The sequence below is a fragment of the Temnothorax curvispinosus genome, unplaced genomic scaffold, assembly GCF_003070985.1.
Source record: "Temnothorax curvispinosus isolate PA1 unplaced genomic scaffold, ASM307098v1 QBEX01003995.1, whole genome shotgun sequence".
Taxonomy (NCBI): domain Eukaryota; kingdom Metazoa; phylum Arthropoda; class Insecta; order Hymenoptera; family Formicidae; genus Temnothorax; species Temnothorax curvispinosus.
In genome coordinates this window covers 421-15,857 of record NW_020213775.1, presented here as the reverse complement: position 1 = coordinate 15,857, position 15,437 = coordinate 421, and the positions used below count along the sequence as shown (strand labels likewise).

The window sequence follows — 15,437 nt, the reverse complement described above, 5'->3', positions numbered from 1 at the left end:
TCGTGAAATCCGCGCGAGCTCGACTTGGCGTTCCGCTCCGCGACCGTTTTACAGTCGCGCGCCGATCGCCGTCGCGGTAGATTCTCGCACGTGATCGCTCAGACATCGTGCGGCATCGCCACGTGCATTTAATCCCGCTTGCGAAAGCTTCCGCGAATTCCGTTCGCTCGTACGTTCCCTCAAGCGTACAGCATGGATCTTCCGGTAAGCGAATCAAAATAACGTTATGTAAAATGATTGTTGACGCGGCGCGAGGAGATAACGCGATCCGTGATTTCCAGGAATTGTGTGAGTTCCGGGTATAGATCGTGTTGATTGACGTGCGCTGTCACGCATGTCGGATACGCAGAGGAGGTCGATTTTTGTCGGAAACTGCGTAAAATGGATCGAAAAGCCTTTGGACTTTTTGACATTTTTTTAATACTTCTAAAGAGTACGCGGTTATTTTTTTTTTAATGTAACTTGTGAAATTTAATCGTATCTTTCTCGACGATTGAACGATACAATTTGTTAAAGAGGTCCAAACGTGCGGAGAATGAAACGCGTTACTCCGACATTTACCGCGGCGCATAAATCACGTTAGACACGAACTAGACGTTCGTATACGAAATGAAAGAAACGGAAGAAAACAAGGAAATTAGCATCAATGACGCAGTATAACTGTGTCAATGAAATACGTTTAGTAATAGCGATTGCTCGGTCAGTATTTGATACCGGACGATGCAAATTAACGGCATCTCTCTCGTTCTTCAGTTTTCGATATCTGTGATTTAATGTAGACAAGGCGATTGAAATGTTGTTTGACTTAATTAAACTTCTGAAATTCATTCAAGGATTTAGTCAAGGATAAATCCATGACTAAGGTCAAGGTAAAGCTGGAAGATCGACATTGGGTCACTAGAAATTAAGTGTTGTTGACCGTTGGGATCAATATACGTAAATAACTTGACCTTAACCCATTAAGTCCTAGGACAATCACTAGGCCCCTAAGGCGCTTTTCTGTTTTAAATCTTTGTCATTCGGACTTTGATCAAAATTTTTACACGTCAATTGATATTTAGGGTTCAAAAAGAGTTGCTCTTTCCGAAAATCGGCCATGGTGGGTAAAAAAAAATTTATAAAAGTTGAAAAAAAGTTTGTGAAAGAAGTAAATGAATTCTGCCTTTTTACTGGCAAATATTCAACTAATGAATTATTTCATCTACCTTTTTAAGTAGAGTAATTCGATAGAATTATTATTTGAGTGAGCTATAACAAAAATTTTACTAAAAAAAGATAGAAAAGAATTAGTTGCATATTTTTCAGTAAAATGACAGGAGTCTCTTACTTTTTTATTTCCATTTTCAACTTTTATACTCTTTTCAAATATTGCACCCTATCTAAAATTTTTCACCCCAGTTTAAAAATTTTTTGTTAGGATCCGAGTTGCAAGGATATTTAAAACAGAATAGCGCATAAGGGCCTCCGACGACTTAAGAGTATTTTGAAGCCACCAGGAAATAATACCTTCCGACGACAGATTTTAAATTGCAATAAATAAGTATAATTAAATAAGACAAAAAGTTTGTCGTGTATCGGGTAATTGATGTCAAAAGTGTCACGTGGTAATTGAGGACCGAAGGCCTGCTAAACAATTTCCTAGCGCATTTTTACCAATTTTTCATTTTTAACCGACTTCAAAAAAAGGAGGTTCTATATTCGGCGTGTATGTATGTTTTTTTAATATTTTTAAATTTTTTAAATACCTTTTAGTTTTTTTTGAAAAGTCGGTTCTATTTTTTAAAACATTTTTTTATTAACGATAAGCTATCTGTAGTTAATGGTTAACTATTTATCGAAAGTTGCCCGTTAAATATGAAGTGTCCTAACGAAATGAGCAAACTTCACCAATTTTGTATATTTTGTACATATACATGTTTTTGTCGTTTCAGGAAATAATTGCGTAATTTTCCGCGAATTCATTGAGTATTTTTTTTTTCGCAGCGCTACTAGGTAAATGGAGATCGGCTTAAAGTTAAACACTTGTAAACTAATAATAACGATCAATCAACGCTCGCGAGGTCGTTATATCGGTTTGACAACCGACAATGTAAATCTCGCGGAAGATTTATGGCCGGAACGCGGCGCTTTTCATTTTTTTTTTTTTTTTCAAATTCTTGCAATACAACGGAGGAGCTAATTGCATACTAAGCAAGCTCGGTTACGTGACTTTTTCCTCATTCAGCACGGGACGCTTTTCAGAAGTCATCGTGACGCTTTCAGACGGTCGCGGTGAATCGAGCGAGCGGAATAAATCCAAGATAAGGCGACTGTCGTAATAAGCGGGCAGGTAGATAAGCGAAGAGAAATAAGATAATAAAGGCGTGCTTTGATATAGATTATAGATGAAGAACAACAGATGATGTTTCGAGCTCATTGCTCCTTAAAAACGTGTAACTCTCGCGTGAATCTGAGCCGATTTTATTCCTTCACCGCGAACGCGCGGTGGTGACGATCACGAATCTAATAGATCCCACTTGCGTTACGCAAGCTGTATATTAAGCTGTGACACAATAATTATATAAGTTTCGCTCTTCCGTGCAGCCGCGTAATGAATGTGTTTTTTTCTCGACGTCAGAATGACAAAATAATATCAGCGTTCTCGCGACGAGATAACGAATATTGTGTGGAACCGAAACGTGCAGAGTAATGCCAAATAATCCCGCCTTATTATCATTATCGTCGATCGCGAGCGTGAGTCATAATCTCGGCCGACAATGACAACCTTTCGTCATAATCTCGGCCGAATGTCGTGCGAGTATGACATTCAGAAATCTCCCGAACGTCGGGATTCGGAATCGTCGCGTCGCCAGTCGTCAATAACACCAGCGTCAATCATTCATCGTAGTAAATAAGTGACGAAATCAGTAGTAAGTAAATAAACAGCGACTCTCTCGATCGTTGACGTGAGGTGAACCCTTGACTTTTATTACTTTACTACTTTACTATTTTACTACTTTATCACTTTACTATTTTATCACTTCGGACGATTGCGATAGGAGCCGCCGGCGAACCGCGCGCGTGGCTGATATAATTAAAACAACAATTATTTTACAAGGACTTGTATACGTCATTCGTTTTTCTCTGTCATTATCAAGCGGTGTCAAGTGCACGTGCCCGTGGAAGACGCGTTTTCTTTCTGCAATCGGAGCATTGTCCGTTCGAATCGACTGATTTCTCGTAGTTAAAGACGATTTTTACATTTTCATACCAATAATAAATATCTTTTTAATAAATGTCTTTTTCGACAGCTCGCTTACCGCCAGTATTTCTTTCATAAGACGGTCGATTGACTTACGCGATAACTCGACCACCGCTCGAAACAATGACGAACAAACGGTCGATCGTGATGCAAAAGCCTGCGAAAGGAAATTACCATTCACATGAATTTCGTTGTCAGACTTATTAGCATTTATTCCAATTTCGAACGGGTGGGGGAGGGGGGAGGAGGAGACGAGGGAAAAGTCTGGCTCACGCGAAAAATCCGAATGCAAAATACTGACGTAAATTGCCCGGCGTAAAGCGCCTCTTTTAAAATAAATCCACCCGACGATCCGCGACAGGCGTTATCACTGACATTCAACCTTGATAAAGGCGAGATAATAAGAGTCGAGTCACGGCTATGTCCGCTTCGAGTGCGTAATAATTTTTATGCGACAATTGTGTATCCTTAACTAGTGGATACTACAATGGGGAGGGTCAAGAACGATAGCGTTTCCTAATTTCCGCTCGCTACGTCGTACCCTTGGTATAATAGAAACATTTCGGACTTTGAGTTTAGGTTTTTGAGAGCGCTGGCAACAAAGACCATATTATGACCTATTTGATCATATTCTGTATTAATGGCGAAAAGACTACATTGATAATTAGCGTTGCAAGCGTGGAGTTAAGAATGATAAGATAATGGGAGGGAAAAAAAAAAAGTACGATACCTATTTTTGTCCACGTCTCGAGCGAAATAATCTGGCGCGGGCATGAAGAGTCTTGTCTCTCGAGTTCATACACGAGAAGTATAAATCCCGCTGAAGTCAAACGATCAATCAATTGAAATTGTGTTGAATCTCTCGCAGACCGCGGACGCGTCGCAACCCAAGGCTATAAGAATGGCAGGATCACCGGAGAGCGGAAGCGGCACGGAGGCGTACGACGAGACGTACTTCAGCGTCCTGGACGTCCTGTTGGTCGTTGGTCTCTTCGTAGCGGCAGCATGGTGGCTCCTGAGAAGGAGAAAGCGAGACGCACTCACGCCAGCGACAAAGTCCTACTCCATTCAGTAAGTGCGGTTCTTATCGAGAGAGAGAGAGAAACGCCTTATCCTTATACGATCCCTGATTTGCGTAAAAGGAAGGACCTCGATAGGATTCGAGTCGAAGTGCTACCGGCGAATAGTCGGGATTCCTTCGTGAATCACTCGAAGGAAGGAGGAGGTTTGGTTGAACCGGCAAATAAGACTCCATTTTTATGTAGATTAATTTTAATCTTTAATTATTATAGCTTACTTTTTATCTTTTAGACCGAGACTAAAGTTAATTTACATTGATAGAAATCGACATAAGAAAAATCCACACTGTTATTTAAAGGAAATTAATGTGTATTTCTATCAATGCAGATTAACTTTAATCTGCATTGTTTAACTTACCAATTGGTCTTTTTCTAATTTTAACAATTAGCAAAAGATAAAAAGTAAATTAAACCGAGATTAAAGTTAATCTACATTGGTAGAAACTGACGTTAAACTGATACCTTGAATTAAATAATATTTTGTTATTTTTAACTACAATGTGTGTCGAAATTTATTATTTTAACACAAAACAGTATTATTTTAACTTCATTGGTTTAGTCAAATTAATATTGTTTTAAATTAACGACATTTTTTGAGTAGGAGAAGTGGCGACCTACAGAAATGGTTCAAAATGACTTAAATTGAGTTATAATTTGACAATATTACGAATTTAATAGTGCAAGGATTAGAGTGGCATTGTAATGCGCTGCTTGAACGCCTACGATTTTTCAATTACAGATCGACGTCCAGCGCCTCGATACCACCATCGGAGAATTCTTTTATCAAGAAGCTGAAAACCTCCGGGCGAAGTCTGGTGGTGTTCTACGGCAGCCAGACGGGTACTGCCGAAGAATTCGCGGGTCGTCTCGCCAAGGAGGGCATTAGATACAAGATGAAGGGCATGGTGGCCGATCCCGAGGAGTGCGATATGGTAAGCGAAATCGTTATGGCGATTTACTGTAAGTCCGTAATCTCGGAGAGGGGAAAAGAGAGAGCGCGGGAATTAAATTGCAATTTGCAAGTGCACGAGGATGTGTTTGTCGTACATTTCCACATGCGAGAGAGACGGAAACTTGCCGAGCGAGACTTCTCGAGTGATGCTGTTGAGCCAATTGAGACATTCTCGTTAACTATTAAACGTGCACGTTTCTCGCACGTGCAGAAACATATGTACATTGGTAGTTGTCTCGTCTCGACTTACTGGACGACCTTACTGCGGACGATAAATAACGATATTATCCGTGACGCAAAAAAAAAATATTAATGATGCAAGAAACGTTTGTTTTTGCTGCGACAGGAGGAGCTAGTACATCTGAAGACTATTCCAAACAGTTTGGCGGTGTTTTGCTTGGCCACGTACGGAGAGGGCGATCCCACCGACAACGCGATGGAATTCATTGATTGGCTCAAGAACGGCGACGGTGATCTCACAGGATTAAACTACGCGGTATGTATATATACGTCCTCGGATTTATATGTTCACTGAATACTTCCGGATCGAACATATTACGTCGTAATCGCCGTGAAGTTAATTTCGTCCTTTGTCTGAGTAAACTGCTTTGTGTACAATTCAGGCAATTCAATTTAACTTTTATAATACACGCATTGACGATTAATAATCTTAATAACGATAATTATGCGCGGCGAGAATATGTTGGGGGAAAAAAAAAACGCGGATGTGACCCAAGGATGCAATTAATGCACACAAATAACGAATTTGTCTTCCTCTTCCTTATTGTTTCTTTTATTCCTTCGTATTTTTCTTTTCACGCTTTTCACATTTTTCCTTTTCTATAATGCATTCGTTTTCTTCCTGCATTTGTTTTTTTTTTTTCGCATTTTTTCTTTTTGCGGTTTTTCTTTTTACGCGTTATTTTGCGCTATTTTCTTGCTTTTTTCTGTCCTGCTTTCGTATCTGTTTTATTTTTCAAATTAAATGATTAGAATATATCTCGCCTTGACATTGTACTATTGCAGTGGTGCCCTCTCGGGCCTCTCGTCCAGTACGCCATTAGGCGTTACGTAAACGCATGATTGACTGTCGAGCAGCATACAATACATCACAGTCATCACACATGCGACGATTATGTTCGATACCGGTGGGCCTATTCTGTAAGGCCGTCACATAAAATCGCGGAAGAACTTACGAAAAACTTAAAGCGTAAGAAAATCGACCAATCCCAATCAAGTATTGTGCTGTCCGTAACCCCAGTAGGGGAAAATACTTGGGATCGATCGGTTTTCTTACGCTTACGTCCTTACGGCATTTTATGTGTGAAGGCCTTTTAACTCTTAACGACAGTTTCGTTATCGTTATATTGTCGTTGCACAGCTTTTTTTGCTTTTTTTACTTGTGTTGCACAGATAGTAAAAAAAGCTGCGCAACGACAATATAACGATAACGAAACTGTCGTTTTACAGAATAGGCCCCACGGGTGTATAAAATCACAGTTTCTTCGGATAGAAAGTGAAAGTGCCGGTGCACGGTAACGTCGGAAGTACGACGAGTATCTAGCGATACCGGCGTTATCGCCTACGATATTACGTACGCGAATGCGTTTCGATACGAATCATGAACATCGGAATGTCGTGCAATAAGCTCTTCCGCCTCACCTTGCGGCACCGTCGCCGGGTCGGCGCTGTCGTGGCGCGGCGGCGTGCAGCGATATCGCGCGTGTCGCACGTAGTACTGAGAGATATTGAGGTTAGAAAATCGATGAAAAACAGAAAAATTGCCGATCGCCGGCATCGCCGCACGAGATTCCCGCTAATTTTTTGAAGAGTTTGAACTTTGGACTATACTTATAGTCGAATAAACCAGAATTAATCTTTAGCTACTATATAGTCGAATAAACCAGAATTAATCTTTAGCTACTATATGTATATAAGTACTATGTATGTATAGGAAGGTTTATATAAGGGCTATATAAGTATTTATATGGGTAAAGGTTTATTTAGTCAAAGATTTATATAGTCAAGTACTATATAAATACTAAATAAATATTTATTATATAGTCAAAGGTTAGAATGCACGTCAATAATCGCTTTGCATAATCGCTTACCTACTTTCTTTTCAGGTATTCGGGCTGGGTAATAAGACCTATGAGCACTACAATGAGATTGGCATATACGTGGATCACAGAATGGAACAATTGGGTGCTACGCGCGTTTTCGAGCTGGGTCTCGGGGATGATGACGCAAAGTAAGGTTCCCAACGTGCCCCTCCTCCCCTTTTCCATTCGTTCTTTAATTTAAAATAAATATTTTTTTCATCACATTCATTATAGGCAAATATATTTTGTTTGTCTTACCAATCATTCTTAATTTCTACAATTTAGAGCTTCTTTTTCTTAATAATTAATTTCAATGTTACAGCATAGAGGATGATTTCATCACGTGGAAAGATAAATTTTGGCCGGCCGTCTGTGAGTTCTTTGGCATCGAGGGAGCCGGCGAAGATGTCAGCATTCGACAATACAAGCTCACGGAGCACGTGGATCTGCCGACCGATCGCGTCTACACCGGAGAGATCGCGCGTCTTCATTCCTTCGCAAATCAGAGACCGTAAGTCCTTATTTACTGTGGAATTGCGTGAAATAATCTTTGTTCTTACTTAGCATTCTTAACGTCTGCATCTTTTGTCTCTAGGCCGTATGATGCGAAGAACCCATTCTTGGCTCCTGTGAAAGTGAATCGCGAGCTGCACGGTCCCACATCCGACAGATCGTGCATGCACATCGAGTTCGACATCGAAGGCTCCAAGATGCGTTACGAGACAGGCGATCATTTGGCCGTTTATCCCGTGAACAATGCGGAGCTGGTGAACAAAATTGGCGAGCAATGCGGCGTGAATTTGGATACTATTTTCACCCTTACGAATACAGATGGTATTTACTCGCTCTTTATTTTCTCTCCACTCCTTTTTACTTTTTTTCTTTTTTTTTTAAATACAATTTATTCATTTACGTTTTTTGAAAGATAAACTGTTATTTGCTTTACAGAGGAATCCACGAAGAAACATCCGTTCCCTTGCCCTTGCAGCTACAGAACTGCATTGACACATTACCTAGACATTACGAGTAATCCGCGCACGCACGTTCTCAAGGAGTTAGCAGAATATACGAGCGACCCCGCGGAAAAGGAGAAGCTAAAGCTGATGGCGTCGACCAGCGCGGAAGGCAAAGCGGCCTATCAGCAATGGATAAATCAAGAGAACCGCAACATTGTGCACATTTTGGAGGATATTTCCAGCTTGAAGCCACCATTAGATCATTTGTGCGAGATCTTGCCACGGTTACAGTGTCGATATTACTCGATATCTTCGTCTCCAAAGGTATCCTTTTTTTGTTGATTTTAAGAATAATAGAATTTGTCTATATTTAAAAAAAAGACCTTTAAGTAAAAATCGTAATTCCTGTTTCAGCTCCATCCAACCTCGGTCCATATCACGGCGGTGGTGGTAGAGTACAAAACTCCGACCGGCAGGATAAACAAGGGTGTAACCACCAATTGGTTGAAGGAGAAACATCCCTCCGATCCACCCTGCCTCGTCCCGATTTTCGTAAGAAAGTCTCAGTTTCGTTTGCCGACGCGCCCGAGTACCCCCATCATCATGGTTGGTCCAGGAACTGGTCTAGCGCCGTTCAGAGGTTTCATACAGGAACGGGACTTTGCGAGAAAGGAAGGTAAGCATGCTCTGCTTTTGATTCCGTAATCGCAGCATTTTCATTGCGGTAGAGCGTTACTAATATTTGAATCTTAATCCCAGGTAAAGAGACGGGTGACACGATACTGTACTTTGGATGCAGAAAAAGCCAAGAGGACTATCTCTATCGTGAAGAATTAGAGGAATACGTGAAGAACGGCACCCTAACGTTGCACACCGCGTTCAGCCGCGAGCAACAGCACAAAGTCTACGTCACGCATTTGCTCGAGAAGAACAAAGAGGAATTGTGGCGTGTCATTGGTGAACAAAACGGACATATTTATGTTTGCGGGTTAGTCCAATGCATCTGCTTTTCTATTACAAAAAAGAAATTCGTATTCAAAATTTAAATTGTTTGTGTTTTTCTCAGGGATGCGAGAAACATGGCACGCGACGTGCACAATATATTACTCAAAGTGGTGATGGAACGTGGCAACATGTCGGAACTTGACGCCGCAAATTACATCAAGAAGATGGAGTCGCAGAAGCGATATTCCAGTGATGTTTGGAGTTGAGTCAATATTAATTGTATCATAGAGAAATATACAGAAGCATTTTTTTTAATGCGAGGGTCCAAGCTTGATTCATTCAAGCGACGGGACAATCATTAGTAACGACATTCAGTCAATTAAACCTTTCATTCGCTCTTTCTTCATTCCGTGGTTTTTATCCGGTGAGTTTCATCATGTCCTGCCGTATAGAATAACTGTAGTTGAATTATTGTTCATAGCCAGAGCCGACGTTACGTATAGAGAGTTCTTAAATTTTACGTAAAGTATTTAATTGTATCTGACTTATTTTTCATATTCGTCTTTATAGATAACAAAATACATTATTTAAATGCTTCGGAAATTAGTTTATATATTTGTACATAATATCGGTTTTCGATGAAAAACTGACTTCAAAGTTATTGAAAAAGAATGTAAAAGGCAACCTAGGGGGTTATTTGTACCCGTACTTCTATCAATTTCATTTGTGTGTGTGCTATACACAATATAAGTAAATATATGGCAATTACATACTATCTCGTATCTTGGACGTTCGTTAAACTTTCATTGTCAGGAATCTTCCACTTGTACATCCTTGGTCGAGTTTTTGCTGTGTTTATTCGTACGTAACGTTCTTACATCTGCCTGGTCAATAATTAAACTAATGAAATAATCATAAGATTATTTCACGAATAATTTTATACTCACAATAATCTTTATCAAATGTAAGATTACTTAAACGGACCTTCTATACATTTTAGATTCCACGAACAACAAGACGAGATAAACTAACTCGTTTCTGCTCACGCTTGAATATTTTAGTGCTTTTTTAGACATGTCAATGAAATATCGGCTCTGGCTCACCATCATATACCAAGTTACTATTCATCACGCAAATTGTACAAACAGTTTCATTAAAATTCGGCTGTTTTTTCATTATTATCCGCGATCTTCGCGATCGCGATGCGCCAATCTAGTTAATTAAGTCTCACGTCAAATATAATAGGCGAATATATACAACGGATATAATTTCTCTTTGCAAGCTCAGTATATAGTCAATGTGAATGATTGTTATTGTGCAAGAGGACTTTGTACAATTGTTAAGTTTTACGCACAAGGCATATTTAAACCTGAAGCTGTGTCTTGTTCTCAGTAGTAATTACATTAAAAAAAAATTGTATAATTATATAAAGTATACAATCCCTAGAAGTTATTGGTCCGTATCAATTGGTGATATTAGTCAGTATGCAAGTAGTGACATTTTTTTTAAAGAGATATTTGGAGCAGATTTATTTCAGTGTTTAAAATAACGCTTTACGCTAAGTTCGTGCACGTAAACCAAAGCGATCTGTAGTGAAATTTGAGGCTAAGAAAGTTACTAGTGAATATAAATTCAAATTCAATCCATTATTGTTTACTCCGTCGCGGCATGCGGAATACGAATCGAAATAGGTATCGTGCGCGCGCGCGCGCATTGGTTTCAATCAACGTTAAAAATGTTAACTTAGAGGTTTCCTGTCTCTACTTGAAGATTATCGTTCAATTATTGATATTATTGATGCGGTAATACAATTGTAAACAAATTAGGTGAACAATTGTGAATAGCACGATCGCTGTTTATTCGCGCAGCGTTTTTAATCTAGCTAGAGATATCGAGGTATGTGCGAAGCTACGTCTCTCATGGCGATTGTATAATGAATTTATAATTAATTATATTTTTACACGATGCATACAGGGATGGTGAATAAAAATCAAGTCGATTGACATGTATAACGCAACCAGATCACATTATTCGTAGCGTAATCTCTCCAGTTGGGACATAAAACTCACAATGACATCACGATAACGTTATCATGAGTTTTACGTTCTGCTTGGATCATTCGCGTATCTATAGGAATGGTAATACTTTTATATTTAAGAAAACATTTACAAACTAACTTTATAATTTCTTTCCTCTAAGCATAGTTTAGAAAGTGATCGTCCAAATTCAAAAAGTGACCAGTTATCTAACAATAATCGAAACATAATTGTGATAAACTGAATCTCAAAGTTCAGATTGTCGCTGAGGATATCAATAACGTTATACAGAGCGTCTCGCAAGTGCAGCATCATATATTTAACGTTTTTTTTTTGTATATTTTGATGCAACGCCATTCTGACGTCATTAATCATTGCTTTTTAATTGAATATATAAACTAATCTTCCATATTGTGAATAATAGTGAAGATACCGAATATGTTGTGCGAGTAATAACTTTTCTTTCGCTCTTGTAATTTTTTTCCTACAATGCTGGGTTTACGGGGCACCCTGTGAGTGAAAAAAACACCGACCGTCTCTTACCGGCAAAAGTAAATCATGTTTTGCCTTCTGCGTCATTAAGCGTCCGTATCATCGACGCGTCTCGGGTTCGCGTCTCAGCTGAATAATACACGTCGTGGGCGTCGTGGCCCCCGGCCACCCCGGGTTCCCCGACGACCCTCAGTGGCTCAGTATCATGCGCATAGGGGTGGAACGAGCCTCGCCGCGGGTACGCGAGAGTCCGTTTCCGTTATATCGTGGTCAATATTTCAGTCACGGCCCGAGCACGGGGGGATCGATAATGTGCTCGCGTGTGAGAGGCACGGCGTAAAATAGAAATTATGAATGGCAGAAATAGGCGCGGCAGCGATGCGGCCGCTCCGTTAAAAGGTCCCAGTCGAGGACGTTGCGCGCGTCAGAAATCGAAAGGGCATCAGTAAAAGGTTTCCCTCTCTTGCTTGTTGGAAGACACGCGAGGTTGTGGATTCGTGGTGGTATCCCCGCGACGGGACCGTCGCCGATCGGATCTTGTTGATGGGGAGGACCCTCGGGGAAAGCATGAGATGCGAAGTAACAGCCGCAGGAGAAGCGCGTAAGTCCGGTTTGTTTATATCGCACAGGCAGTTTGGAAAATTGCCCTCGGGCAAACGATCGTCGAGCAATTGTCGAAATTGGTTGGGATTACGGGGAATTATTCGTTATCCCGCAGGATCAGCCCGCTGACACAGAAGATCAAGGCTCCTCAACACCTGCTGCGACTGAAGGAGGACGAGGGCGATGGGTGCGAGGAGGACGAATGGAACGATCGCTTCCGGCTGCCCAGTTTGCCGCGGCAGAAATCGTGGAAGGACGACGATGCCCCGTCCAACGGTAACAGCGCGGCAACGTCCGTTTCCTGGTCGCAGGAGGTGGAGAGCGTGGCGACTCGTAGACTGGAGCAGCAATGGGCGACCGTGGAGAGGACCCTCTACGAGGAGGACGATCAGCTGTTCCAAGAGTCCGCTTTGGACGAATGTATACAGTGGAGATCGCAGATACCGTACCTAAGGATAGTCGGCAAGAATCCGGCTGCAACGAGCGACTGTGAACAGCGGGAGGTTGGCTCGAGCGACAAAAAGACGAAGAGACGTGATCCGCAAAACGATGAACCATTCGCCGAACGCAATTTTTCGATAAAGGTAAAGGGAGAAGCTTTCTGTAGCGAGTGGTATATAATCTGCATGTGTATATTGTATCTTTATGATATTTACAGGAGGGAGAGGATTCTGCGCAATACAAACTGAACAAAGCGAAATTCGAAGATGTTCTCGACATGATGATGGAGCATGTAATCTCGGAGTTTTTTCCTAACGAGAAGAGCGATACAGATTCCTTGCACGATGACCTAAGTGACGCCCTGAGAATAGCCCCCGCTCCCGTTCATGGTAATAGAAATTCGTCAAGGAACTCAAAAGCGAATTGGACGGAGGAAGCAATCTCGCCGAATTATATCGAGAACAAGTCTATAAGCATAAGAAACCGATTGCTGGATACCGAAAGCTCCCTTCAGATAACAAAGAACGATGCGAACCATCAAGGAGTTCAGAAGTAAGATTAGAAAGGAAAATAAAGTATTAAACGCGGGAGCGCTTCTTCTTATTTTATGTAATCTGATTTTTAGAAGGACGAGGAATTCAATCTCCGCGAACAAACTGAAAAACTTTGATGATGCGGGAGATGACGACGCTTTGAGGGCCAAGGAACGCTTGTGCACGCCACATATAGGCAGAAATAAGCTTGGCACTATTTTTAACGAGAGGATCGTTGTAAGCCCCGTGCCTTTTACGGTGTCCACACGAGAAAGCTTCTCTACTTTAAAGACCGTCCCGATTAAGTTTATGTACGAGAATTTGGAAATCTCTTCCCGCCAAGGTAGATGAGCACCGAGTCATTTCAGTTATCAATTTGATTGATGCATTAATATTAACACTCGCACAAAAATCGTTGATGTTTTAGGATCAGCTGGCTACGTTGGCTTCCAAGGTTCCGCGAGAAGATCGGGTGCATTGAGGAATCCAAATATTCATTCCGCCTGGCAAGCTCCCGTCTCTCCTACTGTTTGGCCGAAAAATATTCGACTCGCTCCCATAGACACTTCAAGGCTTCCTAGCAGCAGAAATGGGTGCGTTGGTCGTGCATTGAGAAACGTTTCTTCTTTCCTTTAAATGGTCAGGAAATTAAGAGGATGAAGGATAATTCAAATTATAAATTTCAGATCATTGGCACCGTCGCCTGCTGCCCTGCACTGCAACAGAAAACCCTTGAGCCCGATATCTCGAGCAACGATGCCGAAATCCGCCCACGCGACTCGCGATCGTAGCGGCGATTTTTTGGCGATTCAAGGGAAGCACATCGTTCCGGCGCAATCGAGGATCAGCTTGCTCTCGGCTGGCTGGGACTGCACTCCCAGAGTGGCCAAAGGCAAGAAGAAGAAAGTCCGAGCGACGGAGAGACTCTGAGAAAAAGCTTAACGCGACGAAATCGGAAGAAGCGCTTTGAACACAGCTTGCATGCGAGAAATATATTTTTAACAAATGTTCGATATGTGTATGCTGCGTGTAAAGCCGAGGAGTACAAAATGTTGCTTTGACGCGTTTCGGTTTCGCATCAGGATAACGCTTGAAGCACGATGAAACGCTTTAAGAAGTATATACATATATTTATCGTGTAAAATGTATTTACGGAAGATGATCGTCGCACGCGTATACGCGCGACGTTTTATTTTAAATACCGTTGTTCCGCAGATAATACTGTCTCTACCTCACCGCGCGTCCGTGTTGTTCAAGTGTTCTACACGCTTACCGCGAATGGATATATTTTTGTATGCCGCACTATTATAAATTTATTGGATGTGAATAAATATATATAGCAATGTTGTTGGATAAATGTAATACCACGTGTTATTACACTCGCAATAATTGTTCTAATCCCGGAAATTCCCCCTCAACGAGAGAAATCCAAAAATTAAGGATTAAATATAGCGTTACGTATATTATTATCGTAAATATAACATAATGGTGAATTATATTTTGCCCGTTACGTCATATGACATTAAGATTAAAAATATATCGCATGATAAGGAATATATACGTGTGTGTAAAGAGAGAAGAAAATAGCAAAGGTTACACACATGTGGCGAATGTGTGGTGCAGGTGCCTTTGTTTAATTAATATCCCGCGCGTTCTTATAATAATAATGTCGCTCGCCCCCACGAGTGGCACGTGGCACAGAGCCGCAGGAAATTTCGAACGGGGGCGCGGGCGGTATTTGCGCAAGTTCGGGCTTTCCTCTTTGGCGTCGCGACGCGTTTACTCCGTCTGGTTTTAGTTTAGCGCGAGCCCGCAACGGTGGAGGACGCTTCGAATAAGCCCGGCGAAAGGTTTTGTCGGCACGTCAAGGATTTCGAAATAACGCGAAATACGCGAAGAAACGAAAAAGAAATTTAACGGAGAGTTTGCGACGCGGATTTTTCGATCCCCCGGCGCAACGACTGCCGCAGAGTTTACTCTCGTAAGCGAGTTCATCCCTTCGTGATCGAGAAAACGTAACCGTCCACTATAGTCAGATAAATTTTCAAACGAAATTT

At 41.3% G+C, this 15,437-nt stretch overlaps 2 protein-coding genes across 3 annotated transcripts; both read left to right on the top strand.

Moving 5' to 3' along the window:
• Positions 1-11,292, top strand: LOC112453085 (NADPH--cytochrome P450 reductase-like). Its single transcript, XM_025013633.1, has 11 exons — positions 1-204; positions 4,110-4,312; positions 5,060-5,252; positions 5,619-5,768; positions 7,399-7,523; positions 7,697-7,885; positions 7,970-8,208; positions 8,323-8,654; positions 8,745-9,006; positions 9,090-9,318; positions 9,397-11,292. Exons 1-11 carry the CDS (start codon positions 193-195, stop codon positions 9,539-9,541), a joined length of 2,079 nt encoding a protein of 692 aa, XP_024869401.1. The 5' UTR covers positions 1-192; the 3' UTR covers positions 9,542-11,292.
• Positions 11,293-11,916: 624 nt separating this feature from the next.
• Positions 11,917-14,742, top strand: LOC112453086. 2 transcript variants are annotated; one of them, XM_025013635.1, is made up of 6 exons: positions 11,917-12,404; positions 12,522-12,990; positions 13,065-13,399; positions 13,476-13,723; positions 13,808-13,973; positions 14,067-14,742. In XM_025013635.1, exons 1-6 carry the CDS (start codon positions 12,376-12,378, stop codon positions 14,308-14,310), a joined length of 1,491 nt encoding a protein of 496 aa, XP_024869403.1. In that variant the 5' UTR covers positions 11,917-12,375; the 3' UTR covers positions 14,311-14,742. The 2 variants fall into 2 exon arrangements, with proteins under 2 accessions (XP_024869403.1, XP_024869402.1); XM_025013634.1 differs by having other exon boundaries at positions 11,920-12,404; positions 13,473-13,723.
• The last annotated feature ends 695 nt before the right edge of the window (positions 14,743-15,437 follow it).

Excerpts from the sequence above, each read along its gene's own strand:
- LOC112453086 (XM_025013634.1), top strand. The coding sequence starts at position 12,376 with ATGCGAAGTAACAGCCGCAGGAGAAGCGC. Across the intron at positions 12,405-12,521 it reads AACAGCCGCAGGAGAAGCGC|GATCAGCCCGCTGACACAGA; the intron begins GTAAGTCCGGTT and ends GTTATCCCGCAG. Across the intron at positions 12,991-13,064 it reads AACGCAATTTTTCGATAAAG|GAGGGAGAGGATTCTGCGCA; the intron begins GTAAAGGGAGAA and ends TGATATTTACAG.
- LOC112453085 (XM_025013633.1), top strand. Across the intron at positions 5,253-5,618 it reads ATCCCGAGGAGTGCGATATG|GAGGAGCTAGTACATCTGAA; the intron begins GTAAGCGAAATC and ends TTGCTGCGACAG. Across the intron at positions 5,769-7,398 it reads TCACAGGATTAAACTACGCG|GTATTCGGGCTGGGTAATAA; the intron begins GTATGTATATAT and ends CTTTCTTTTCAG.